This window comes from Podarcis tiliguerta (genome assembly GCF_965153285.1).
Source record: "Podarcis tiliguerta genome assembly, chromosome: 3".
In the NCBI taxonomy this organism is placed as follows: Eukaryota; Metazoa; Chordata; class Lepidosauria; order Squamata; family Lacertidae; genus Podarcis; species Podarcis tiliguerta.
Window position 1 is genome coordinate 110,419,042 of NC_139536.1, and position 27,901 is coordinate 110,446,942.

Consider the following 27,901-nt stretch of genomic DNA (forward strand, 5'->3'; position numbering starts at 1 on the left):
AGATAGTCTTCAGAAAATAACTCAAATTTTAGGATGCTCGCTTTATAGTTGACTTGCTTTTGTGCCTCCTTTTTGATTGATCTAAAAGGCATTATAGCACCTCTTACAAGTTTAAACTATCTCTTAATGGCTCCTGAATTCATTATTGCACATAATTACAAGATGGCTCATTTGGTTGTTGGAAAGCAGCAACTGGATAAAGTTTGGCATATCCTAGTCATGGGAAAATGTCAGATCAGCTAAGAGTATGCAGGAATCATTCTGATAGGTTTTTGTTGTTGTTTTTTCCTTCATTTTGTTAAGGTTCCAAGTAAGATCAATTATGTTCAGAGTTAACCTTCAGTGGTTTACTTGTATTAAGTTAGATCTGGTGTTCTGTATATATCATGTATTTTGAATTGCCCTGGGGCAGGCTGGGAGATTGTTAGCTTCTTATGTATTTTCTGAAAAAATATTATTTAAAACTACAAAAAGGGTTACCAAGATATATGCCCATGGGTGCCAGTGTGCCCACCAGAGCCTCCTATGGCACCTGTGATTGATCTCAGTAAATGCACATCCAAAGTCCACAGTGCACAAAAGACAGCTTGCTTGTCCTGCTTAGCTCTTGTTTGCACTGGTTTGACCTCTTTTACATGGAGTACCCCCCCTTAAACATGCTCGCATTTCATTGGATGCTAGGATTGGATACCTAGCCTTCCTCCCGTATGTTCTGAACAGAGGAGAGGTATAACAAGATTTTCTCTGTGGTGAACGTGGTGGGGGCTGATGGAGGTGCCTTTCCAGCCCATTGATGGGGTGGTTGGTGTGGGGGCATGACTGTACCATTTGTGTAGTCCTGTCTCTTTTGCTGCTCTTTTAGATGTTGCAGCCGTTTTATGTTATGCCACCCCCCCTCCCTCAGTGGCCATCTTGTGGCTGGTGGCCTCGGCACTTTCTAAAAATTCCAAGTGTGCCCCATGGCCCAAAAAGGTTGGTGACCATAAAAATCAAGTTGTTTGCAGTAGAATGACATTTACATATCCGGCTAATCAAGCATTTGGTCTCATGAAAGAGAATTGCTAATATACGCTGGAAGACATAAGGAAACTTTTAGGCAAACTTTTAATTTTATTTCCTTTAGGTAAGGGATGATTTTCTAGGGCAGGGGACTTCCTTGGATTATGGTAGTTCATACTTTTTGCGCGGTTCCCGAACAACATTTAAACTTGTTTAAATGGGTTAGGCAAGCCTTCTTCATACTGGGTAGCTTTAATGGCAATTTATTTAGGGTTGGACGTTATTGTATAGCATATTACATGGCAGGAGCTGAGTGAAGACAGGAAACATGATGGCAAAGCACAACTGTATTATAAAACTGCAGATCTCAAACCTGTAAACTGTATTTTTAAAAAGGATGTAGAAGCAGTTATATTTTCTGTCTGTATTGTATAGGTCACCCGAAAGGCCTACAGGGGATCTTCGGGAAAGAATGAAGAATAAGCGTCAAGAAATTGAAGCTGAACCACAGAAGCATAATACAGAAGAGCAATCTTCTCCTGTCAGGGTGAGCATGGGATGTTCATATATCTCCTAGAATCATAGAATCATAGAGTTGGAAGAGACCACAAGGGCCATCGAGTCCAACCCCCTGCCAAGCAGGAAACACCATCAGAGCACTCCTGACATATGGTTGTCAAGCCTCTGCTTAAAGACCTCCAAAGAAGGAGACTCCACCACACTCCTTGGCAGCAAATTCCACTGTCGAACAGCTCCTACTGTCAGGAAGTTCTTCCTAATGTTTAGGTGGAATCTTCTTTCTTGTAGTTTGGATCCATTGCTCCGTGTCCGCCTCTCTGGAGCAGCAGAATGCAACCTTTCTCCCTCCTCTATGTGACATCCTTTTATATATTTGAACATGGCTATCATATCACCCCTTAACCTCCTCTTCTCCAGGCTAAACATGCCCAGCTTCCTTAGCCGTTCCTCATAAGGCATCGTTTCCAGGCCTTTGACCATTTTGGTTGCCCTCCTCTGGACACGTTCCAGTTTGTCAGTGTCCTTCTTGAACTGTGGTGCCCAGAACTGGACACAGTACTCCTGGTGAGGTCTGACCAGAGCAGAATACAGTGGCACTATTACTTCCCTTGATCTAGATGTTATACTCCTATTGATGCAGCCCAGAATTGCATTGGCTTTTTTAGCTGCCGTGTCACACTGTTGGCTCATGTCAGGTTTGTGGTCAACCAAGATTCCTAGATCCTTCCTTGCTTTCTTCAGTTGTTTTGGGATGCAGGATTTCCTAATGTGAATTCCCTGGTCAGGATCCATTGACCCTAACAACTAGTTCTGTATTCCCAAGCAAGGTTGTGTTTGTGTTCTCAAACAACAACACCACATCACACTGTCCCTGCCTGGCCCATGCCAAAAACAAACCCCTTTTGACATAGGGCAAAGCAGTTTATGACATAACACGAGATTTTCCTGTTCATAGGAAAAAATTCACTGAGCAAGTCCAAGCCATTGGGTGCACCAGAGGCAGGACTTCTTAAATGTTTTTTTATCTTAGCCTTAACTTCTCAATGTAGATTATGGATTGGGCCCACACATACATGAGCGGAAGTGTGTGCATATAACAGGGATTTTTCCACCTCTCTTCTCCACTGAGCTTGCCTCCTGTGACAACCAATCATCTCCTGAGGGTTGGAAGTTCACTTGCATAAGAAGCCTGGGCCCAGTTTCTGCCAATTTTGTGTGTGCTACATCAGACTTTTCCAAGCAATTCCCCAAACCACAGGACAGTTTTTTTTTAGCTCCATTGGAGGAAGGTATGAGAAAGTTGTGCAAGGGAACATTTGCACAACAGTGGTGAAAACTCACCTTAAGATTTTCACCTCTGCCCAATTGAAAAAGATGGTATGTTTAATATTATATTAAAACCTAGCCAAAATTGCTTCAGCATATATACAAGTTAAGCTCATTCGGGTTTCAGTAGAACACAATCTTAAATTTTCTGTGGTATTTACTACTAGAAGAAAGTCATAGTAGTTTATTTGAGAAAGATTCCTCTGTGCTAAATTGGATATAAACCAGAACAAAAATCCATTTTTTTCTTTCTTTGTACAAAAATTGAGAACTGAGATATTTATGCAGTCTGTACAGACATACAGTGGTGCCTCGCAAGACGAAATTAATCCGTTCAGCGAGTCTCTTCGTCTAGCGGTTTTTTCGTCTTGCGAAGCATCCCTATTAGCTGATTAGCGCTATTAGCGGTTTAGCGGCTATTAAAGGCTTAAGGGATTAGCGGATTAGCTGCTAAAAGGCTATTAGCAGCTTAGTGGCTTAGAAAAAGGGGGTGGGGAGCGAAAAAACCCCTCAAGAATTTGTCTGGCGAAGCAAGCCCATAGAGAAATTCGTCCTGCGAAGCGCATTGAAAAATGGAAAACCCTTTCGTCTAGCGGGTTTTCCGTCTTGCGAGGCATTCGTCTTGCGGGGCACCACTGTAGATTTCTGGGGCCTGGAATCTTTACTTCGTGTGACAACGTTGGTAGCTGAAAGCTCTAGTTAGAATGTGCATTGCTTAAGAGAGAGATATAAAGCTCTGGTTGCTTTTCAGATTCTCTAAGAGACCAGTTGTCTAATGGCTTCTTAAGCTGTCTTTTTACAGCCTTAATTATTTTAAATGAAATGAGTTCTTCAAAGGGTTAACTCAATCCCCCCAAATATTGGATTGTATCCAGTGAAGTCATCCCATTAAAACACAAGGACTGTACAATGGGACTTCCTCTTCCTGACTCGCCCACTGCAAATGAGCTCCACACTGTTGCGGGAACTCCCGGAACAGATTGTGGGTGGGCACAGGGGGAAGATGTTCTGTGGCGGATATCCTTGCACTAGTGGGACAACTTCATTGGACGCTACCCTAAGACTTGAGTGGTTCAGAATGTAAATACTTTTCAGGATCCTAAAATATGGTTGCCCAAGGGAAAATAATGTAAAATGCTCCACATCACTGTCAAATGCTCATGAAGGTCACGTTTCCAAGTCTGGTGAGAGACTCTAGGACTGCCAAGTGCTTTTTAGTATGTCCCCTAATTTCACATCAGATTTTGTCAGACAAAATCGTAGTAATTTGCCCCAGTCAAGACCCCCCCAAACCCATAACAATAATCAGCTTTTCTTTTTAAAAGAAATGGCTGAAATAAGTAACAACACTTGATTGGATTGTTTATAGAAGTTCTAAATTGAAGCAGTGTGGGGAAATCTTGCATTTTGGATGGAATAGCTGGCCGATTCGGAAGGAAAACTTCATTTTCAGGTTCCACGTGTGAGTGGTTTGTTTATATCATTACTTGTATATATTAAAATGCTTGGAAGCTGACTAACCCATGAGGGTATTGAAATTATTAGTTCCCTGACATTTGGTCCAAACATAAACCAAGGCATCCTGGTCAGTATCTAAGCTGAAAATGGGACATTTTAAAATCTGATTGTCGACCCATGACCATGCATGGCAAATCCTGAGCAGTTTTAGTGTTTATGAATATTGCTTGACACCACAGTACTGATCAGCCAACAAGATAGAGGCAGTATATGATTATATGGCTTTCAGCCTACTCGTTCTCCCTAACCAATCTGCTAAATTTCATAGCCATGCAGAAAGTTGTTGGGGTGTATGTGTGTGTTAGTGGACAATATTCCCCGCCCCTGATTTCCCCCATTCAACATCCCAGTTTCTGGCCCTATCACTTTCAGAGCCAAACACTGGATCCTTCCCCCTGGATCCTGAAGACCCAGGCTTTTTAAGGTGGTGACTGTTGTAGAAAGGGCAAAGAGACAAGCCTTTTGCAGATTAAGCCTCCTAGTCCAGTTTGCTGCAGTAATGAATGCAGCATGCGTGAGGAACAGGTAAGGGAATCTCTTACCTGTACCTTCCTGCCAAAGTGCTGAGCACAGTTTTTGCGTTTGGGGAGGTTAAAGATTCAGAAATGCATCTTCCGCTTGGTTGCAGGGGAGTGATTACCACCTCTTGTTTGATATGGAAGAAAGGAATATATCACCCCACTTTGCCTCTTGTTTATACAATTAAAATATACTCAGGAGTATTTTTGTGTCCCTGAAGCCAATGCTTTTTTCCCTGATTAACATTGTGGTCTTTTGCATACTTGCACCAGTCTTATAGGGTAGCTGTTTAAAACTTAGCATTTGCCAGGGAACGATCCATCTATGCTGATGTATTCATTTGTTCTGCTGGTGTATCTTGCATTTGTTTTATGAATGTGGTCTTACTGCTGATTTCGTGCTGTACATCGCACTGCTGCATTTAATTCAAACGTGGTCATTGTAAAATAAATTAGCAAGCAAGCATAGGCCTGAAAAGTGAATAGCATTCACCTGGTGAGTGTGTAAATGCAAAATGGAGCCTCCAGTTGTTTTAGAAATTAAGGGTTGGAACTGAAGATACAGCTGTCCTCTTAACTTCCTCGGGCCCTTTCCTGGACAGTTACTATATGCCCACAAGGGCTTAACGGTGTGGATATACCGTAAGATCTCTACATCCAGCACCCTCGTTGCAGAGCTGCCTTAATGATTCAGCTCACCCCTGCTTTCTACCTATCCAGTAGCTACTCCTCTCTGTTTTAAGGCCTGTATTTTGTCTCCCACGCAAGTCCTCCTGGAAATTAAGCTCTAACATTTCCAGACATCTGGCCGAGTAACTTGCACCTTGTGAGCTTTTCATACAGCTGGTTCAGTAGCTGTTTTGAGCACCTGAAATCCCACCACAGGAGACAGCACAGAAATTCCTGAGCTGGTTTCAGGGTGTGTGTGAGGGGAGGAAAGCCCTATTTACACTAGAGGAGGTCCTTTTGTGGGCTTCCACTTGCACGGCTGGTTAGTTGGATCCCACCCATATTTTAATATCCTGATTTGGGAATAAACTGACATTTGAACCAACCAGTTTCCTGAGTTTGGACGCTAAGGAAACTCTTAATTCAGAACCAATATCAACAGCCTTGTTTTATTTCCTAATTGTTCAATCCCCAAGCTTCGTGCCTGCTTTTAGAATTCTAAGCATTATATCTGAACTAAGCCTTTCTCTTTTTTGAGTTCTTGTTGTAGGTATTCCTTGACACACACGGCATACTAGAGGGAAGAGTATGTTCTATAAGTCTGAGTTTTCAACCTTTTTTTAATATCTGGAACTTGGAAAAAGAATGTTTTCATGAAAAAAACAATTAGAATCATGAAGTGGGGGAATACCCCAGCCCCCCTGCTAAATGTGCCTGCTTCCAACTATTGTTTTTTAAAATCAACTGACTTACTATTTATTTATTTGAATTTCTATACCACCTTTTATCCAAGGATGACAGGGCAGTTTATAATATAAAAACACAAAAATACATAACATAGTATTTAACAAAACAACACACACCCACAGTTCTAAAGGCCTGTTTTGTTTGAATTTGCCTGTTTTGTTTTCCTCTGTAGAAAGAGTCCTCCAGGGGGAGGCACAGGGGGAAGGAAGATATTAAAATTACCAAGGAGAGAACTCCAGAAAGTGAAGAAGAAAATCCCGACTGGGAAACAAACAGAGACGGTAGGTGCCATGGCCTACTAGATTCATGGAGCCAAAATAAAAAATGGAGAGAACTGCAAAGAACTTGAATTCTTAATAAATATCTCTCCTGAAATAAAATTACTTTTAGTAGCTTTTGAATCCTGAGTAGTTTTTAAATAAGAAAGTAGACTGGACAAGATTGGATACATGGCATGCCAGAAAAGTATATTGGTTTGTCTAGTTTTAAAATCTCTCTTTTCAAAATACACTTAAAAATATGTACTGCGGAAGCATTACATAACAGAGTCCAGATGGAGAGCAAAAAATCGCTGTTGAATGGAGAGAGAAATGAATGTAACAATAAGGCTTTCAGAACGATCCTTTATATAAAGGAACATTTAATAATAGTCGAACGGTCCCTTTAGCACAGGAAAAAGCAGTTCTGATGGAGTGGAGAAGCATTGGTGATGGCACATTTTTCTGCCCACCTTTTCCCCTGTCTAAATCTCCTTGTGTTAGACTAAGAAAAGTGTTGTTCATAGGATAAAAGTGAGATGAATAACCAATTATTCTACCCGGAACTCTTTGGGGAAAGCATTATTTAAAAATAGGTAATTTAAAGAATTACCTTTCAGGGTAACATAGTTTAGGCCACTGACATCACTGAAGAATTTCAGTTCTAAAAATCAGTGTCTTCCTGATTCCTAGTAATGTTACGTTGATCACCCTGAACCCTAATATCGTTATCCATTAAATCAGTGTTCCTCAACTTGGCTCCCCGGCTGATGTTGGACTATATCTCTCACCATCCTTAGTTAGCAGGACCAGTAGTCAGGGATGTTGCAGTCCAACAGCAGCCGGGGCCCCAAGATTGCATTAAATTATAGTCATCCTATAGTTGACATGTTTTTAATATAGAGAATGTCAAGGATACCATTTCACTGACTTCTTTTGTTTGCTCTAATAAATTCAGATTCTGATAACGGAGACGTTAACTACGATTATGACCACGAGCTTTCTTTGGAAATGAAGCGTCAGAAGATCCAGAGAGAGTTAATGAAGCTTGAAGAAGAAAACATGGAGAAAAGGGAAGAGATAGTAATTAAAAAGGAGGTTTGTATCTCAAAAATAAAACACCACACAGCCAATAAAAGTTTAAGAATTAAGATTTGAACAAGCCTTCAGGATAATAGTAATTAGTGACGCATTTGTTGCTTATAATGGCATACACTGTGTGCTACGGGCTCTTAAGCTTCCTTTTAGCTCCACAAATAAATGTGGAGTCACAACAATTTGTTTTTATTTATTTCATAAAATGTACAAAACACTGGAATGTAAAGAAAAAAGGTCAAAGCAGTTTACAAAAAACAAGAAAGTTATCACTAAGTTATAATAATAGTATAAGCCAAAAAAATAATAATAGTATAAGACAAAAAAGCTAGAATAATAGACTAAAAACAGATTAAGGCTCATATCAACTTTCTAGACATCAGGGTAGAGATGTCAAAAAAATATTTCTAGCAGGCACCAAATAGGAGCGGGTTTTGTGTGGCACCTGTTAATAGTTCTGCCAATCAAAGTGGTTGAGTGAGCCCATATGGGGTAAGGCAGTTTTCGTAAATAAAACCCAGTTGTTCAGGGCTTTATCTACTAATAAGGACCCTGACCATTGGATGCAGTCGTGACCGACTCTGGGGTTGCGGCGCTCATCTCACTTTATTGGCCGAGGGAGCCAGCATACAGCTTCCAGGTCATGTGGCCAGCATGACTATGCCGCTTCTGGCTAACCAGAGCAGCGCACAGAAATGCCGTTTACCTTCCCACCGGAGCGGTACCTATTTATCTACTTCCACTTTGACGTGCTTTTGAACTGCTAGGTTAACAGGAGCAGGGACCGAGGAACGGGAGCTCACCCCGTCACGGGGATTCGAACCACTGACCTTCTGATTGGCAAGCCCTAGGCTCTGCGGTATTTGCAGATTAAATCCCAAAGTTTGCTGAACACAGCCTGACTGGAAGAGGAAAGAAAGAAATGGAGCAGAAAATCTGAACAGAGGCATTCCACATTGTGACTTTTTGTTGCTGTACTCGTAGCAATGTCAAGCAAATTGGGGCATTAACAAATTTATTGTTTCCCTTTGTTAAGATTTCTCCAGAGGCTGTTGGGTCAAAATTATCCTCACCTTCACCCAGAAAATCTAGCAAATCTCCAAAACTGCGATCAAGCCCCAAATCTTCCTCCTCAACCGCTAAGAGGGAGAAAAAGACTTCTGCAGTTTCTTCACCCCTCTTGGACCAACAGAGGTTAGTATATATGCATGTTTGGTAAAAGAAAACGTGTGTTATTTCTTGAGTGGTGGTGTGGCCTAAAATTTGTTGAATGGGACGGATGGTGCTGGTTGTTTATCTTAGCCAGAGCTCCCTGAGTATTAGAGGGGGGGAAATGCTTTGCGTTTTTTTCTACAGTCAAGTGGTAGATAATTTTTATGACATGAATAAATAGCATTTATGTTATTTGAAATTTGTGAAGCTTCAAATAACATCTGCAGTAATAAATACCTTGAATTGTTGTAAATGTTGTGGATAGAATGGGACGACCTTTTGCTGACATAACATGCAAGCATAGTTCATTTTCTTTATCCAAAGTTAAGAATTATTCCTAGGTATCTCAGCCATAATTCAGATTGACTGCAAACCAAGCTACAGAACCCTGCTTTGCAGTGTGTTTGCAAAGTGTGATTTTCATTGTCTGCACCAACCAAAGCATGCCTAAAGCAACTTCGCCACCTCTAACCTTTCTGCTTGCAAGGTGGCAAACAGGTCTCCCTGCAGATTCTCAGTGGGTTGAGATTTCTCTCAGCAGTTTAAATGGTCGTTTCACTGTTCTTAACCAAGGATCAAGTAACAAAACCAAGTTTCATGTCAGATGTTGTTTAAACGGTTCATGAGAAATAAATGTAAAATTATTCGTAAAAATAAAATAATTTCTCTTGGCTTCAAAGGAAAGAAATGTTGGACATTATAATCAAAACATTAGAGATGACATGGGATAATTATGCAATCTAATGGATTGATGTTTGTGTATCTTAATCTGCTTTATGATCTTTTTGAACAATGATGAAATGTAAATAATCAACTCTTGGGTTGGGGCAACTATCTCAAATGTTTTCAAATGTTTTCAATGGCTCTAATTTTGGTTCCTGTTTTGTTTTTGTTGGGTTGGTATTGGTTAAATGTTTAGTTGGGGTAGGCGGTTATTTTAATTGAGTATAACTGTAAACTTTATTATTTTTTGTTATCATTATTGGATTCTGTTGATTTATTGGTTTCTGTTATTATTGGTTTCTGTTGGTTTGTTTGATGCTTGTATAGGATATTTTGGTTTTTTTTAAAGTTTGATGTTTTCTTGTGTTTTTATATATTTTGTAAGCTGCCCAGAGTGGCTGAGGAAACCCAGCCAGATGGACGGGATATAAAATTTATTATTATTATTATTATTAAGTCAAATCTGGTATGCTTTCTGGGTTTTTTCTTTAGAATAATACTTTGTTGCTCTGTACAGTCATACCTCCGCTTACGTATCCCTCTGGATATGTAAACTTCAGGATGCGTTGGCAGCAAACCCAGAAGTATTTTCCAGGTTTCGCCGTGTGCGCATGCGCAAAAGTGTTTTACGCGCCGCACGCATGCGCAGAAGTGGTCCTCTGGTTGCAGATTCCTTGGGATGCAGCAGGACCTCCGGAACAAATCCCGTTCGCAACCGGAGGTCCCACTGTACTTGATTCTGTTCCAATTTGAATATGTACCTTCAGTAAAGGAACAATCATTCCATATCAGTTTACATTATTAGGGGACCCAATGACATTTTTGCTCAGTTTTTAGCTGCAATACCAGTGCAGCTCTGTGCAATTGTAGCAGCCTCTTGGGGGCCCTGGACAAGCTTTTGTGTGCTCAGATTCACCAGATGGATTAGCCTCAATCACGTGCAGCAAGTTGATGCTGAGAAACAGCTCTTGCTGTAGAGCAACCATCATGCAGAGCTGGTTGCATGAGGCTTCTGCATGGCAACCACATTGTGAGCAGCAGTCCTCCCTTTCAATGGCTACGGCAGATTTGGAGTGAGAATATATTATGGTGGTGGTAATTGCTTTGAAACTTTAGGTTACTTTCCCCCAGCCTTCTGGAGTGCAGCTCTAATTCAGGTAGCATTTTGTGATTAAAGGCACGCCGATTAACCCTTCCAACACTTGTTTTCTCCATCTGTTTTAGGAGTTCGAAAACTAACCACAGTAAAAAGAAAGGGCCTCGTACGCCTAGTCCTCCACCGCCAATACAAGAAGACACGGCACAAGGAAAGAAACATAAGGAGAAACACAAAGCGAAAGAGCGGTTAGAAGAGAAGCCAAGGGAGGTGAAAGAGAGAGGCCGTGACTTTGAAAGACACAATAAAGAGAAAAAAGAGAAACAAAGGTGATTGCAGTATTTTTAATTTTTGTGTATAGTTGTTTGTCTAATTTTGCTACATCTGCAATTTATAGACTACTAAACACTCAAGGGCTTATGTCCAGCTTGCCACCACTTAAGGCTTTTGATTTGTAGTCTGTTTACCTTTCCCTGATCACATGATACACTACAAGTTTTGGAACTTACTTGTTGCGATCTGAAAGTGAGCAAACAACACCCGAAATCCAGAAATGGAAGGCAGTCTTCAGCAGGGCCCACCTTAGCTAAGTGATGACCATTTGCAGCACATATGGCATTTCTTCCTGGTTCCCTTCTTTATTTAGAGTTGGATGGGAACTGAGCTTCACTTGGCTTGCTCATCGTCTCCCATGGCTGCCAAGCTTCAAGAGAGCAGCAAAAATACCAGACCTTGGTCTCATCAGCTAGGACATCACTGTACTGATGACACTAAACCTTGGGTGGCCCACAGGTGGTTGGCATAGTGGAACTTGGAGGACCTCAGAGGGAGACCATTTTCAGGAGGTTGCCAGCAGCTGCTTAGTGCCGCCATCCCCCAAACTGGATAGCAACTCCATAGATACCTGCCAGGTCTAAAAGCTCTCACCAGTGCATTATTGAAGGACTGAAGAAAGCTCTGAGAAGGGGGCAAGTTCATCTCTAGCCTAAGACATGCTGACCAAAGCCGCAAGCAGTCGTTGTTGTTGATGACGTTGTTGTTGTTTAGTCGTTTAGTCGTGTCTGACTCTTCGTGACACCATGGACCAGAGCACGCCAGGCACTCCTGTCTTCCACTGCCTCCCGCAGTTTGGTCAAACTCATGCTGGTAGCTTCGAGAACACTGTCCAGCCATCTTGTCCCCTGCTGTCCCCTTCTCCTTTGCCCTCCATCTTTCCCAACATCAGGGTCTTTTCCAAGGAGTTTTCTCATGAGGTGGCCAAAGTATTGGAGCCTCAGCTTCAGGATCTGTCCTTCCAGTGAGCACTCAAGGCTGATTTCCGTAAGAATGGAGAGGTTTGATCTTCTTGCAGTCCCTGGGACTCTCAAGAGTCTCCTCCAGCACCAGAATTCAAAAGCATCAATTCTTTGGCGATCAGCCTTCTTGATGGTCCAGCTCTCACTTCCATACATCACTACTGGGAAAACCATAGCTTTAACTATACGGACCTTTGTTGGCAAGGTGATGTTGTTGTTGATACCATGTACCTATTGCTGTTTGTCTATTCCTCAGAGATCCCTCAGAAAGTTCTCATAGACAGAGACGTTCGCCTAGTCCAGAAGAACAGTCTGGTAGTAATTCTTCTCCTTCAAGAGAATATTCTCCTACCACAAGGAGAAGGCAGACATCTTGGGCTCCAGCTAAATCCAGCAGCCATAAGCATTCCATTTCGCCATCTTGCAGGTAGAATAATTACTTATATAGATATGTTTGTTGAAATACCGAACTTGTGTAGCCCAAGATACTCTGATTACTGAAAATGGGACAGTTTTACATCTAGTAAACCTGGGACATGTTTACCTTTTACTGACCAAGCCACCAAACAGATTGGAATCCTGGGGCTTAGGCGTTCCACTGCTTTTTCACATATTTGATTTAAATTTCAACCGGGGGATTGTGGGGAAATCCTGTGGCAACTAGGGACATACATCTCTGCTTGCAGAGTGGTAGCTTTGTATAATAATGTGTGAATGTGCTTAGGATCGACTCACTCTTGATGATTGATATGAAAATTGATACCTATACACTGTCTAGAAACCTGAAATCTAGAAAAATTTCAACCCTGGTTAACAGTCTAGAAATAACATATATGCATCTTCATATGTGGGATGTTAAATGTACAACAAAATGGTTGTTACACACAGTGTGTGGTACATTTGATACTCAAATGGCCCAAGACACCCCAATTTGCAGAAAAGCCTGAAAAAATGATATCTAAAAAGTTTTTGCTGCAACATGGGGTGTGGAAAGTCCTCTGTCCCCCTTCCTACAATAGCTAGTTAGGCTGCTTTCCATTGTTAGCTACAGTATTGGTTGGTGTGATTTGATACACACATGCTCAGTTTTGTTGCCAAAGGTATGCAAGTTCTGGCTGTGAACTCCCCAGGTGGTGAAACCATTTAGGATCTATAGATAAGTTGTTTAGAGCTCTTGTGAGAAAAAGCCATGGGATTAGTACAACAATAATAGCCTGAGACTTTTCAAACGCTTCTAAAAAGGTCAGAAAATGGAGCATCATCTCTCCCGCTTAGACATTAACTGTACTCCATAAGTGTTATATTAACTCAATTCCAGATAGAAGTCTGCAATTTGTTTCTCATGTAGACTCATTGCTAGACAGAATTAAAAATACAGTGGTACCTCGGTTGTCGAATGTTATCCGTTCTGGAAGACCGTTCGACTTCCAAAACGTTCAACAATGGAGGCTGAATGGACAGTCCTCAGAATCCATTGAGAAAATGGAGAAACACGCCTCGGAAGCTGTTTGACTTCAGAGGCGCGTTCAAAAACGGAAGCAATTACTTCCAGGTTTTCGGCATTCAAAAGCCAAAACATTCAGCTTCTGAGATGCTAAAAAACCGAGGTTCTACTGCAATCCCTGTCTATACTTAGATAATGCAAGCTGTTTGAATGCATCAGCTGCGATTTTAGCAAGAAGCTAGTAGCTTAAAGTGATCAATCCTAAGTCTCTGCATTATTGGTCACGTTACTCAGGATCAAAGTAGAACATCACATCTGAAATCATATTGTTACATACTATGGTTGTTTTTGGATTTCACATTGATGTTAATACATATTGCATAAAATGATTGTCAGAAAATTACTTGCCTTTCTGAGTCCGCAACATTATCATTTTGGTCGCAGTGTAAGCTAATTGCAAATTGACGGGCAGCATTGTTATGAAATTATATGTAAATATTATTTCGTGATCAGAGAGAAATATTTTGTAAATTTAGGCTAGTTGTATTGGATTCATTTTCATCAGTTGAAAAAATGTTGTACTGTGGTACCTAGGGTTAAGTACTTAATTTGTTCCGGAGGTCCGTTCTTAACCTGAAACTGTTCTTAACCTGAAGCACCACTTTAGCTAATGGAGCCACTGCACCGCTGGAGCACGATTTCTGTTCTCATCCTGAAGCAAAGTTCTTTACCCGAGGTATTATTTCTGGGTTAGCGGAGTCTGTAACCTGAAGTGTATGTAACCCGAGGTACCACTGTATAAGGCTCAGGATGGTCATTCCACAGATTTTCCCCCTATTTCTATGTCTGCAGGTCTGCCTCACCACCAACTCAGCGCCATTCTCCCGTGTCCTCAAGACACCACTCTTCCTCATCTCAGTCCGGTTCTTCCATTCAGAGACGTTCTCCTTCGCCACGTCACAAAAGAACTCCTTCTCCGTCTTACAAAAGGACCGCTTCCCCACCTGTAGGCCGTTCCTCGTCTCCTTATCCTCACCGAACCTCACCTTCTCAGCAAAAACAGACCCCTTCAAGGCATCGTTCACCAGTGCGGGAGAGAAGCCGGCATGATCGTGAACGGATTTCACAGTCGCACGATCGTGAACGGATTTCACAGTCACATGACCGACGCCACGAAAGGAGGGATGGTATGAATAGGGATAAGAATGAAAGCAAACTTTTTATTCGTAGTCTGTAAGAACAATTTTTTAAAGTTACAAGAGGCCAGGCATTATTTCTCCCAAGAGTTGTTAAACTCAAATATTGAATTGCTGGCTGCTGTATTAACTACAAAAGACAGTATTACTAGCATCATCAAGCTTATTGAGAATAAAGTTAATGGGGTTGTTGATCTAACTCCTGTCCCGGGAGTTAATAATAAACCATTAGTAAATCTTTTAGAATAAAAGAGCTTACTGAGGAAGAAAACGAATATGCTGCTGCAAAGGGAAGTTACTGCTCACCACCTTTCTAGAATTATTTGAGGGTGTTATCAATCATGTGATCAGTGAACATTTTATACCCTGATTTTTCAAAAGCCTTTGGCAACTCTTGTCTATGCAAAAACTCCTGTGGAAATTCAGTAGGAATGCCATAAATGGAAAGCACTTTTTATTATTGATAACAGGTTAAAGATAGGAGGCTGGTGGGTCTAAATTAGTCACATTGGTGAAAGCCTGAGCAGATTCAGAATGACTTCTCTGAAGTGGCACAAGAGTAGAATGGCAGAAGAGAAGCAGGATGAGTGCAAAATGATAAAACAAAAACAAAACTTTTTACAAATCAGCAATCTTTGGAAACCATAATGTAAAACTGCTGTGAGCAGAGCTCAGTGTGTTGCAGGATTAGGGAGATGGAATGCAGTATTCTTTGTTTTTAAGTTTGTTTAAAATGTGTTTTGCCACAACAGCTTGATTGATTGCATTAGACATATATCAAGCTTTGCCTGGAGTATTGAACAAAATACACATTAGCCCCCGCCAAAAGAGAGGGGAGAGAGTTTGTGTGACTTTTCGTTTAAGAAGCATAGGTGTCTTAACGCTTTGGATGGGTACCACCATCACCCTTTAAAATGTTACTCTGCTTCCAGCGTTTCTTGTAGTTTTAATAGATTGCAGTTTGATATTAGGACTGTTTGTGCAATTGACTGTTCAACTGCAGGTGTGCTAAATTCCCTTTCAGAGACGAGAGGAAAAAGGGGAAGAGAGAGAGACACTCGAGAGGAACGTGACTATGACCAAGAACAGAGCACTCCCCGGGATCACAGAGACGATCGAGAATCGAGGGATGGGCGGGACGGGCGGGATCGAAGGGAAACCAGGGATAACAGAGACCGTAGGGATTTAAGAGAATCTCGAGACACCCGGGACTCACGGGACACAAGGGGCTGTAGCAGAGACAATAAAGAAGGTCGCGATCAGAGGGACCTGCGTTCTGCACGGGACACCCATGACTACAGAGACCGCGAGTGCCGAGACTCCCATAAAAAGGAAGAGCAGTATTTAGAGGAATCCCGTAGCTATGGAAGAACCCATGGCAGAGAAGAGAGCTCTCGTTCCGAAACGAGGACAGACTCGAGAAGTGAGAGTAGAAATGAATCTAGAACTTCTGGAAGAAGTAGAGGAAGAGGACCTGAATTATCGGACAAAGGTATAATAAATGAAATGCTGGGTTTTTGTTGCATGATTCAGAGGCAAATTTCATTAAAGTTGAACTGTTTTCCTTCACTAAATCCCCTTTCACCATTAAAATCCTGTCGGTCTTCTGCCCCACTTACGAACTACAGACACCATCCTGTTTAATTTATCCGCAACTCTGTGGGTATTCCAAAGACTTATAAATACTAAGGAGCATATGGGTAATGGGAAGGTAGAAATCCACTTGATTGTTGCCTTTTTAATAAGCATTTGCTTTTATGTGTTAAGAGATCTAATGGTAGACTGTATTTTTCTACATCGCCACTCCGATCCCTTCCACCTCTGCTTCACGTGATTGCCCCTTTCACGACAGATTTCTTACCCAGCAGGTAAACTATCAAGTTTAGGGGATACAATTTTAATTCACCAGTGTACCTACTGAGAAAATAAAAGTCTGGTAGTGAAACTCAACAAGGTTGTCATAGAATCATAGAGTTGGAAGAGACCACAAGGGCCATCGAGTCCAACCCCCTGCCAAGCAGGAAACACCATCAGAGCACTCCTGACATATGGTTGTCAAGCCTCTGCTTAAAGACCTCCAAAGAAGGAGACTCCACCACACTCCTTGGCAGCAAATTCCACTATCGGAACAGCTCTTACTGTCAGGAAGTTCTTCCTAATGTTTAGGTGGAATCTTCTTTCTTGTAGTTTGGATCCATTGCTCCGTGTCCGCTTCTCTGGAGCAGCAGAAAACAACCTTTCTCCCTCCTCTATGTGACATCCTTTTATATATTTGAACATGGCTATCATATCACCCCTTAACCTCCTTGTCTCACTTGTGCAGCAGACTTCCGCTCATGTAAATAGGCTTGCTTTGTCGTCTCCTCCCTCCTCTCCTGTCCCGGACTCCAGATCCATTTCAGAGGGTTGCAAGACACTGCAGCATATTTAGAGAGTCACAGGAGGCTACAGTGCAAAGGAGAGGAAGGGGAAGTAACTGCTGAGTCCGCCGGCACAACACTGGCTCTCACCATACATGTATTTTTAAGTCAAAACGAATTACAAACATTTTTAGATTATAAAAAAGGTTTTAGCGATCCTGTAACCGTTCAGCACGGCAGCAGGCCACCTCCCTGTGCTTTTCTACATGTCTGTTTTCATTAGGTAGTCGAGGAGCAAGGGGCTCTCAGGTCGACAGCCACAACACCAGCAGCAGCTACCACGACAGCTGGGAATCTCGGAGCAGTTATCCCGACAGGGATCGCTACGAAAACCGTGAGCACACGAGGGATTCTTCCTTTGAAAGAAGGCATGGGGAAAGGGACAAGCGCGACAACAGAGAGAGAGGTAGGTACTGTTGATACTTTATCAGTAAGTAGCTGAAGCAGAACAGTTTCCCAAGGACAGTTATGCAGCGGGGAGAGTGACTGTTAACAATTGAATAAAGAGGGAAACGGGCTCCCTGCATGAAAGAAACGCAGGTAGAAAGCGTCTCCCCAGGGTGAGAGAGACTGAGAAAAGAAGTAGGCTCCCAGGTGGAAGAGTCTATCACCTCTGTATAATAATAATAATAATAATAATAATAATAATAATAATAATAATAATAATAATAAATTTTATACCCCGCCCTCCCCAGCCAAGGCCGGGCTAACAAGCAATAATAAAAACAAGTTGAATGAATACAACTTAAAAACAAGATTAAAAGACAGCATTAAAATATTGAAACATTAAAATATTAAAATGCATCACAGGAGGAGAAAGGAAAAAGAAAGTGGGGGAGGGAATCAAATTGGCTCCAAGCCAAAGGCCAGGCAGAACAATTTTGTCTTACAGGCCCTGCGGAAAGAAATCAGATCCTGCAGGGCCCTGGTCTCATGAGGCAGAGCGTTCCACCAGGCCGGAGCCAGTATTGAAAAGGCCCTGGCTCTGGTTGAGGCTAATCTGACTTCCTTAGGGCCTGGGACCACTAGGGTGTTGCTATTTATGGACCTTGAGGCTCTCCGTGGAGCATACCGGGAAAGGCGGTCCCGTAGGTATGAGGGTCCTAGGCCGTGAAGGGATAAATGTGGGTAAATGACAGGGTATACATGATAGAAATATGCTGAAGGGCCTTACAAGTTTTTTTTCCCTCTTATCCTCTTGCTTTTTTATCTTTTGGCTTTTTAAATATTCTTATTCTGTAGATTAGTTTGATTTTTACTGTATTTTATCTTGAAAATTGTTAATAAAACTTTTTTTTGGGGGGGGGAGGAAGGAAATGGACTGACTGTGGTCCTGCTACTTCAGCAAACATATTAGTTGTTAACTAGTTTGGTAACTTGGGCCAATATTAGAAGCCCAAAGTATTAGAAGCACCACCATTTGGCTGATCAGTGGTGCCTGCAAATCCAATGTCAGGTGTAGGGTAGATGTAGCCAAAGCGCCCTTATGTGACCAGTGGGGAAGCCTGCCAGACTCATGGGCTGGAGGTTCCCTTCTGCAGGAATACACAAATAATTAGCTGGATGTTGAAGTCTGTCTGTTTATGCAGGGAAACGAAACCTGTTTTATCATTTCAGATCCTAGACCAAGCTCGCCAGTACGACACCAGGGAAGGAACGATGACGTCGAACGTGATGAAAGATTAGAAGAGCGAAGGGGAGATAGGGGTGAAGACCGAAGAGATGAAAGACAGAGAGAGAGGGAGAGAGAGCGTGAACGCGAGCGAGAAAGGGAGCGCGAGAGAGAAGCTGAACGTGAACGTGCCCGCGAGCGAGAACGCGAGAGAGAAAGGGATAATAAAGACAGGGAACGGGACAGGGATCACGACAGAGAAAGGGAGAGGGAGAGGGAAAGAGAGAGGGAGCGAGAACGGGAGCGAGAAAGGGAAAGGGAACGAGAGCGTGAACGAGAGAGAGGGCGTGAAAGAGAGAAGGAAAGGGAGCGCCAGAGAGAGTGGGAGGACAAGGAGAGAGGAAGAGAAGAACGCAGAGACAAAAGAGAAGACATCCGGGAAGAAAGGGCCACACGAGATAGCCGCGAAGAGAGGAAGTCCAAGTAAGTTTGGTTTTTAAAAGAAAATGAACTGATATTTAGAATGGCCAGTTTGGCAGCACCAGACGGCAAAAGGACTAAATGCCTCTATGGTTAGGCCTGCAAAAGGATAATTGATTGGGGATACATTGAAGGTTCATATGCCATATGGTTAAAAAAAATTTTTTTTAAAGAAGACTAGCGCACACTTTACTGATCCCTTGTAAAAAATTTATCTCATAGAATGGTATAGTTGGAAGGGACCCCCATAGGTCATGGCAGTGCAATTCGCTGCAATTTGTTACAGTTCTGTTTGTTTTTATGGTGAAAGATGAGAGATTTCTTAGAAGTGCATTAAATTTGATTGTGTTTTTTTGGCCTGATATAGAAAACGTCACAGAAATGAAAGTAGCCCCAGCCCTCGTAAATCACCTAAGCGCCGCCGTGAGCATTCACCTGATAGCGATGCCTATAACAGTGGAGAAGATCAGAGTAAGTGAAAGCATGCAGTCCCCTTGCTAGATGCAGATTAGAAGTAACTGCTTTCATTTCGCAAGCTGAGATAGCAAAGGATGACTTAAAAGTATATGCCTTTGTATGTCTGTAAGTATTTTATTGCTGAGTTATATGTGCAAGGCTATCATTCTTGCAGAGATTTGCTTTCTTAAGCGAAGCATTTATCTTGCATTTTACATTTCAAAGTCCGTCCTATTTCTAATACTTACCTTCCCCTGCCCATTTTTGAGGCACTTTACCATGATCATAAAGATGTGAAAATGTCAGAGCTTTTGCAGATTAGCTAAAAACATGAGTGGAACTTGAAAAAACAATGAAGGCTGAGTTAATTAACAGTGGCGACTAACATGTCAGTCTGCAAGTTCTCCTTGACTGTTGGCTGTGCGAGCACAAAACTCCAAAAATTAGAACTTAATCTAATTTACCATGTTTAATGTACTTGTATTTAGTAAACAAAGCTAATAATTTTGAAACTGCCAAACTTTCCTCATGCTGTAATTGAAATTGTTATCCATTCTTTGCGGATTAGCTTATGAAACAGAAAATGTTCTGGTTTAAAAAGTCGGAAACATTTTCACCAAAAGTACATCACTGATGTTAAATGTGCAGTCTGGCCAAAGATATTCTAGAGTATCCTTCTTTACTTTCAGGTGGTATTTATAGGATAAGGAAACAGTGTATATGTATTGATGGCGGTTTTCTTATGAGCATCTTTCATCTCAAATGTGCTTGTGGTTGTTATTTTTTTAAAAAAATGGGCATTTAAAAATGTAACCGGCAACGGACGTACAAGGAATTGTGTCCCTTAATGTTGGATATGTGCAGGCCACTTAGTTGTGACCTAAGCGAGACAATCAGATGTAAGGGCCTGTTGAGAAAAGAAGTGTCATGACATATTTTTCATCTTTCACAGACGAAAAACGCAGATTACTGAGCCAGGTTGTTCGACCTCAGGAATCGCGCTCACTTAGTCCTATGCACCTTTCAGAAGACAAGCAGAGCCGGTGGAAAGACAGCGACCGAAAGCCGGAGAGAAAGGACAGCTCCAGACACTATGAGGAAAGTGATTTCAAGGAGCGGAGTTCCTCTTCTGGGGACAAACAGCGAGAGCAGCGGGAGACCAACGAAAGTTCAAGGAGCCGTGTGCAAGAAAACATAAGCAACCGGGCTTCTGAAGAACGAGAGGCTGCTGACCATGGGCACGAAGATAAGAAAAAAGTTAAAATACAGAAGAAGGCCACGAAGAAGAAGAAAGAAGATGACGTTGCGCTGGAGCGCTTTGTTAGCGAGCCGGCTCCAGAGAAAGCCCAGGTCTTTTCTCCCAAGAAAGCGCAGAAAAAGAAGAGCACCGAAAAGAAGCGCAAAAGATCTAAAGGAGATTCTGAGGCTTCTGATGAGGACAGCGGCCCACACCAGAAAAAGAAAAAAGGCCCCAGGACACCACCGGTAACCACCAGAGAGGAGCTGGTGGAAGCAGTGCCTGAGAAATCTGTGGTCGTAGAAGCTGCGCCCAAGAGAGAGGACACAACCTTTAGCGACTGGTCGGATGAGGACGTTCCAGAGCGTGGGGAAAGCATTCTGGAGAGAAGTTCTGAGGAGCCCCACAGAACTAGCCATCGCGCAAGGACTGAAGCCGTGGAGCCCCCTCACGTGGTTGAGGAGCCCCCTCACCATAAACCTACGGAAGAGAAAAGAAGCAGCAGTCTTTGTAGCAACCGGAGCCGTACCTCCAGCCGACTTCGCTCGCCCTCCAATGATTCTGCACATCGTAGCGGAGATGACCAGGCCGGCATTAAGAAGATCCTGCATAGCAGCGCCAGCGACAGAGAGAGAGAGAGGAGGTGTCTAGAAATTGCTGGAGAGCGCAAGTCGAGAATTGATCAACTAAAACGAGGGGTTCCCAGCCGCAGCACCTCTTCAGGTAGTTCCACTTCTGTTCTTTGCTTGCACAAGCTGCCTCTGCCTGCTTTTTCCTCAGATTCTCATAATACCTCAGACCTTTGCTAAGCATCAGCCAACACCAGGGAGAGGCTGCAATGGGGAGAGGGTCAGGAAAGTTGCTGGCTTCCGCTTACCCAAGTGTTGTATGCATTTCATAACCTTTAGCCTCATAAAACAATTCCCTTTCATTGTTTGAAGGTTGGTTGTTGGTTTATGATTTTCCTGATGCGATACCCTCTTTAAGTTTTGAAATTGATTTGTAGACTTCGTTATTGTCTTCATTAATTGCGTGAATTTGGACTCAAGAAGCTCCCGTGGCGGCTTTCAGTTTAAAATGGCATCATAAAACAATAAACAAACCACGATGCCTTTTCTAACCATGGAACATTTTTAGATGTTCAATGGCAACTGCTTAGATCCTTTGTAGCGTCACCTTTGCCTGTATTCTAAGGCGGTACTATCACAAATTGCTGGTTGGGGATAAATATTTCATTTTGACAAAAATGTGTGAAGGTGTAACGGTGCATCTTCAGAGCAGAAGCATCCAGACTTTCTGCTTTCCAGGAACCCTTCCCAGATTGACTCATTTGCTGAGGGAGTTTTTCCTGTCTGCCAAAGAAACAGTGAATTGTAGGGGTGGGGGTCTGGGCACATAGGATCATACCCTAGTTTGTAAAGCAGCACTTAAACCACAGTTTCCTAGCGTGGACATCAGGGGAAACCGTGTTCTAACAAACCAGAATATCACCTTCAAAGGGGAAGAGCAAGAAGAGAGCTGGCGGAACATGGCTTATTCTCAGCCAAGCTCTGTTAGGTGTGTAGTCCATGTACAACATAGTCATGCACCTGCTTAACACTTTTATCCAGATCGACAGGATTCAAGGAGCCACAGTTCCAGGCGAAGTTCTCCTGAATCGGATCGCCAAGGTCATTCCAGATCTGGGTCCTTTGATAGCAGGGAAAGGGTGCCGGAGAGAGACAGGCATGAGCACGATCGTGAACGGGACCGACGAGACGCGAGGCAGAGAGATTGGGACCGAGATTCCGCCAAAGACTGGTTAAGGAACAGAGAGCGGGACAGAATTCGCGAACGAGAGAGACAGCGGGAAAAGCGAAGGGATACAGATCGTGAAAAGGAGAGGCTACTCCTGGAGAATCCTGAGAGAGATCGAGGTGCCAATATTTCCTCTCAAGCAGAGTTATCCAAGCACAGTGAAACAAAACCGGGCAAGGAGCATCCAGAATTTGAAGTGATCTATTTGGACTCTACCTCCCTCGAGAAGGAAAGGCTAGATAAAGACTTGGGACCTTTGCAAGGATTCGAAGATGGGGTTGAAGCTGAGAAAGTGGAACATTTAGAAGGTGATGTATTATCGGTCTGTTTTTGCTGTCCAAATACCTGAATGAATCTTCTTGATGGAGAATTGAGTGTTTCATCATCTTCTTGTTTGAGGGTTCTGATCTTGGGTCCAATTCACAACACCATCTCAGCAGTGTAGCCAGAGCCCTGAACAGTATAGATGCCTCTAGAAGAGTGTGTTTGACTCTTCTTCCATGATCTCCAATGCAAATCATTCTCATTCATTCTCTCTCTCTCTCTCTCTCTCACACACACACACACACACACAGTTGCTCTAATAGGATTGGGGAGGGACATGGGCATTATCTGCATCCTCTGTGCCCTGCCTCCTAGAGCCAATTGCAGTGAGGAGTTTATGCCAAGGGAAAGAGACAGGAGGAAAAGGTTCATAGAATCATAGAGTTGGAAGAGACCACAAGGGCCATCGAGTCCAACCCCCTGCCAAGCAGGAAACACCATCAGAGCACTCCTGACATATGGTTGTCAAGCCTCTGCTTAAAGACCTCCAAAGAAGGAGACTCCACCACACTCCTTGGCAGCAAATTCCACTGTCGAACAGCTCTTATTCTCTTCAAACACTGTTTCCCTGCTAACAAGAACAGTAAGGTAAAGGTAAAGGGACCCCTGACCATTGGGTCCTGTCGTGACCAACTCTGGGGTTGCGGCGCTCATCTCGCTTTATTGGCCGAGGGAACCGGCGTACAGCTTCCGAGTCATGTGGCTAGCATGACTAAGCTGCTTCTGGCGAACCAGAGCAGCGCACGGAAATGCCGTTTACCTTCCCGCCAGAGTGGTACTCATTTATCTACTTGCACTTTGACGTGCTTTCGAACTGCTAAGTTAGCAGGAGCAGGGACTGAACAACGGGAGCTCACCCCGTCATGCGGATTCAAACCTCCGACCTTCTGATTGGCAAGTCCTAGGGTCTGTGGTTTAACCCACAGCGCCACCTGCGTCCCTAACAAGAACAGTAGGAGATCCTAATCTCATCTCCTGCAGCATGTTCAGTTGGCACTTAAAATGACAACAAAGATGTGTATTTAGTATGGAAAGTTTCTTGTTAAAACTCTTAACCAAATGGGTTTTAAAAAGTCTTCCCAAATATAATATGCAGCTCACATTTGGTTTGGATCCAAAAACTGCTATCTGCTCACACCAAGGGGTGATCTCTGGTTTTTGCCCTTTGTGCTTCAGCCACCACATCCCATGCCATTTCAAAGAGGGGCCCAAGACTCTGGAGCATTTTGTGGGGGGTGGGTAGAGAGAGATAGGCAGCTTTAGTGGGATCACTTTTCTATAAATTGAACTGGACTCTCAGACATTAGAATCCAAGCCATGGAAGGTCTGCATTTCATTGATGTTGGTATAGGTGAGCTTGAAAGTTCAAATAGATATCTTTTGGCACTGTTCTTCTGTAGGTGGAGATGATGAAGTCAAAATAGATGATATGCAGTCAATGGGATCCGGTGCCGGAGAATATGAACCAATTAGTGATGATGAACTGGATGAAATTTTGGCTGGTGATGCTGAAAAGAGGGAGGATCAACAGGATGAGGAGAAGATGCCAGGTGAGTTTTAGCAATCCCTTTTATGTCAGGCCTGTGTGAATTGAAATAAATTCAACCCTTTTGTTTTATGTCTACACAGCTTCTATGTATAGATAATGTGTACTCTGCAGCCTGCCTAATTTATACACATTAAATGAATGGCCTTCATTTTGTGATTTTGCTTAATTCCACTTCTGTTAGTCACGGGAAAGGGGAGAGAAATTTTCCTGTTCTCTTAAGTTTTGTATCCCATCCAAATAACAGAATAACATATCAGTTTCTGGTTTGTAAACAGCTCTTAAAGCACAGCTTCCTGGTCCAGATCATGGGAAACCATAGTTTTAAGAAGTCATGACTTCAGCACCAAAGCTGGGAACATGATGGGAGGGGAAAGGAAAGGAGCCGTTGTGGCGTAGAGGTTAGAGTATTGGACTAGGACCTTTAAGAGCAGGGTTTGAATCCCCACTCAGCCATGAAGCTCACTGGGTGACTTTGATCCAGTGACCACCTCCTACCTCATAGGGTGGTTGCGAGGATCAAATGTGGAGGAGAACCATATAAACCACCTTGAGATCCTTGGAAGGTAAAGCTGGTGTCTAAATGCAATGAATAAAATGAATAAATATGGATGCTGGACTTGTTCCCAGTCTAATAAACCATCATTGGTTGCGATGTCTGAACCCAGCCACATCCCACTTGAGCCAGTCACTGCCTCGCCTCCTAATCTGCATCACAGGGTTGCTGTAGAGATGATGAGGGGTAAAACTCTGTATGCCACCTTGAGCTCCTTGGAGAAAAGATGGGCTATAAATGCAACCAATAAGATAATAAGAAATAGGCTTAATAGCCAAGTGACTTGGAAAGAGTTAAAAATGTGCCATGGTATTTTTTTAAAACCCCAAACTTTACTGTTTAACTTCTGTCCAGTTATTAAGTCTTGCCAGAGCCAGAATGAAGGAAAGTCTCTCTCAATGTTTCTCATCAAGGAAGAAACTCAAGAGATTCCCCTCTTCTCCTCTTCCATCCTCCTTTGCTAGAGAGTAGCTGGCAACTGTCACTCACCGTATTTTTCGCTCCATAAGACTCACCTAGTTTTTAGAGGAGGAAAGCGGGAAAGCCCCGTTTTTGGGGGGAGCAGCTCACAGTTGTGCAGCTTCTTTTGCAAAGGGGAAAAGCCCATTTTTTGAGGATCAGCTCAAAGTTGTTGAGCTTCCTTTGCAAAGGGAAAAAAATCCTGTTTTTATGGGGTTCAGCTCACAGTTCTGCAGGTTCTTTAGGAAAGGAAAGCGAGCTGCTTCTATAGTTTCCAGACAGATAATCTAATCAGCCAGTCACATGTCACTGGGGAAACAAACAGCCTCTGCCTGCAGGACATTCAGCAATGGAGGCCTGGGCAAGGGGGTGGGGCCAGAAAGGGAGCCAGCGATCGACCACACATTCGCTCCATAAGACGCACAGACATTCCCCCTTCCTTTTTAGGAGGAAAAAAGTGTGTCTTATGGAGCGAAAAATACGGTAGTTTATTCAGAAATAGATGTCCTGTGAATTCCAGATTTCTTGCCATTTAAATGACTGTGGTATCCATTGTATGGTAATAAGTGAGAGACCATAATTTTTTTCAGCTCTGCCTTATACATACTGTTGAGCGGAGGAATAACTTCTTTTTTGTGTGCGTTTTCAGATCCTGTGGATGTAATAGATGTAGACTGGTCTAGTCTAATGCCAAAGCAGCCCAAAGAGCCGCGAGAGCCCGGAGCTGCTCTTCTGAAATTTACTCCCGGCGCTGTTATGTTGAGAGTCGGCATTTCCAAACAACTCGCCGGCCCTTCACTCTTCACCAAAATTAAAGAAACATGCCAGAGAACAATAGAGAAGCCTAAAGGTAATAATTGGCTTGCTGGATGTGTCCAAATGAAGCTAGAAAAACATCCAAGGATTTTGTTAGTTTTGTATAGGTAAAGGTAAAGGGACCCCTGACCATTAGGTCCAGTCGTGGCCGACTCTGGGGTTGCGGCGCTCATCTCGCTTTATTGGCCGAGGGAGCTGGCGTACAGCTTCCGAGTCATGTGGCCAGCATGACTAAGCTGCTTCTGGCGAACCAGAGCAGCACATGGAAACGCCGTTTACCTTCCCGCTGGAGCGGTACCTATTTACCTACTTTCACTTTGATGTGCTTTCAAGCTGCTAGGTTGGCAGAAGCAGGGACCAAACAACGGGAGCTCACCCCGTCGCAGGGATTCGAACCGCCGACCTTCTGATTGGCAAGCCCTAGGCTCTGTGGTTTAACCCACAGCGCCACCCGCATCCTTAGTTTTGTATAGGCTGTATCAAATCTGCATCCTTAGTTCTGTATAGGCTGTATCAAATCAGCTGTTTGAAATAAGTATGACGTCTGTAAGGGGGTTTGTGTATGTGTTGCTGCTCCGTTGAAATATTGAAACGTTGCACACAAACCATCCAAGATCCTTGTAAGCGATATGGAAGGTAATATTCACTCTCACTGTAAAGTTTCCCGAAGTGCAACATTTTAATTTTCTGTATAGGAGTGAAAAGCCACCGTTCACTTAGCCGAGGGGGAAATAAAGGATCAGAGAAACTCTTGGGGCGTGGGCCAAACATAAGTCAGTGCCCTGATGACCCTAGTAATCAAATTTGGTGCTCCATCATTCACTTTAGTTACACACACTCTTCTCTTGACATAGTACAGCTGTATATTGGTGTCTTATCCATCATTTTACAAACATTTTCTCAATATTATGTTCTTTATGTTGCTTTTCTGTAGACGCTGAGAACTTGTTTGAGCATGAATTTGGGGCCCTGAACATGGCTGCCCTGCTGCGAAAGGAAGAGCGATCTGGCCTGCTGTGTAATCTTGGTCCCTGTTGCAAGGCCCTGTGCTTTAGGAGAGACTCCGCAATCCGCAAGCAGCTAGTCAAAAATGAAAAGGCAAGTGCACCTAACAGGCCACCGCATCACAAACACATTTTAAACACTCAGTAATTGCAAAGCGACTTGATCTTTTAACTTTGAGACTTGTTTCTATGGAATCGTCTTTATATGCATCTAAACCAACCTCACGTACCCTTCCCTTGTTTCGTAAGCCACCTAAGTTAGGTTTCTTCTGCAAATGGGTTTGGTACTTGTCCAGATACCATTTTTTTCCTTTTAAAAGGTGGCAGAAATTTACCGTATTTTTTGCTCTATAAGACTCACTTTTTCCCTCCTAAAAAGTAAAGGGAAATGTGTGTGTGTCTTACGGAGCGAATGCAGGCTGCGCAGCTGTCCCAGAAGCCAGAACAGCAAGAGGGATCGCTGCTTTCACTACGCAGCGATCCCTCTTGCTGTTCTGCTTCGGGGATTCAGAATATTTTTTTCCTTGTTTTCCTCCTCCAAAAACTAGGTGCATCTTGTGGTCTGGTGCGTCTTATAGAG

At 43.0% G+C, this 27,901-nt stretch overlaps 1 protein-coding gene across 5 annotated transcripts in view; it reads left to right on the forward strand.

Moving 5' to 3' along the window:
• The window catches only part of ZC3H13 (zinc finger CCCH-type containing 13), a 48,423-nt gene that overhangs the window by 19,620 nt on the left and 902 nt on the right, over positions 1-27,901 (forward strand). For 4 of the 5 annotated variants that reach the window (XM_083435264.1, XM_083435267.1, XM_083435265.1 and 1 more), the window contains 16 exons: positions 1,435-1,546; positions 6,469-6,577; positions 7,512-7,651; positions 8,685-8,842; positions 10,808-11,008; positions 12,231-12,401; positions 14,271-14,605; positions 15,639-16,106; positions 17,258-17,440; positions 18,652-19,129; positions 19,494-19,597; positions 20,535-21,542; positions 22,430-22,924; positions 24,341-24,490; positions 26,151-26,351; positions 27,252-27,415. In XM_083435264.1, coding sequence (XP_083291390.1) covers positions 1,435-1,546; positions 6,469-6,577; positions 7,512-7,651; positions 8,685-8,842; positions 10,808-11,008; positions 12,231-12,401; positions 14,271-14,605; positions 15,639-16,106; positions 17,258-17,440; positions 18,652-19,129; positions 19,494-19,597; positions 20,535-21,542; positions 22,430-22,924; positions 24,341-24,490; positions 26,151-26,351; positions 27,252-27,415 — 4,477 coding nt within the window. Of the gene's footprint in view, positions 1-1,434; positions 1,547-4,213; positions 4,307-6,468; positions 6,578-7,511; positions 7,652-8,684; positions 8,843-10,807; positions 11,009-12,230; positions 12,402-14,270; positions 14,606-15,638; positions 16,107-17,257; positions 17,441-18,651; positions 19,130-19,493; positions 19,598-20,534; positions 21,543-22,429; positions 22,925-24,340; positions 24,491-26,150; positions 26,352-27,251; positions 27,416-27,901 lie in introns of all 5 variants that reach the window. The other variant, XM_083435268.1, reaches the window with a different exon arrangement.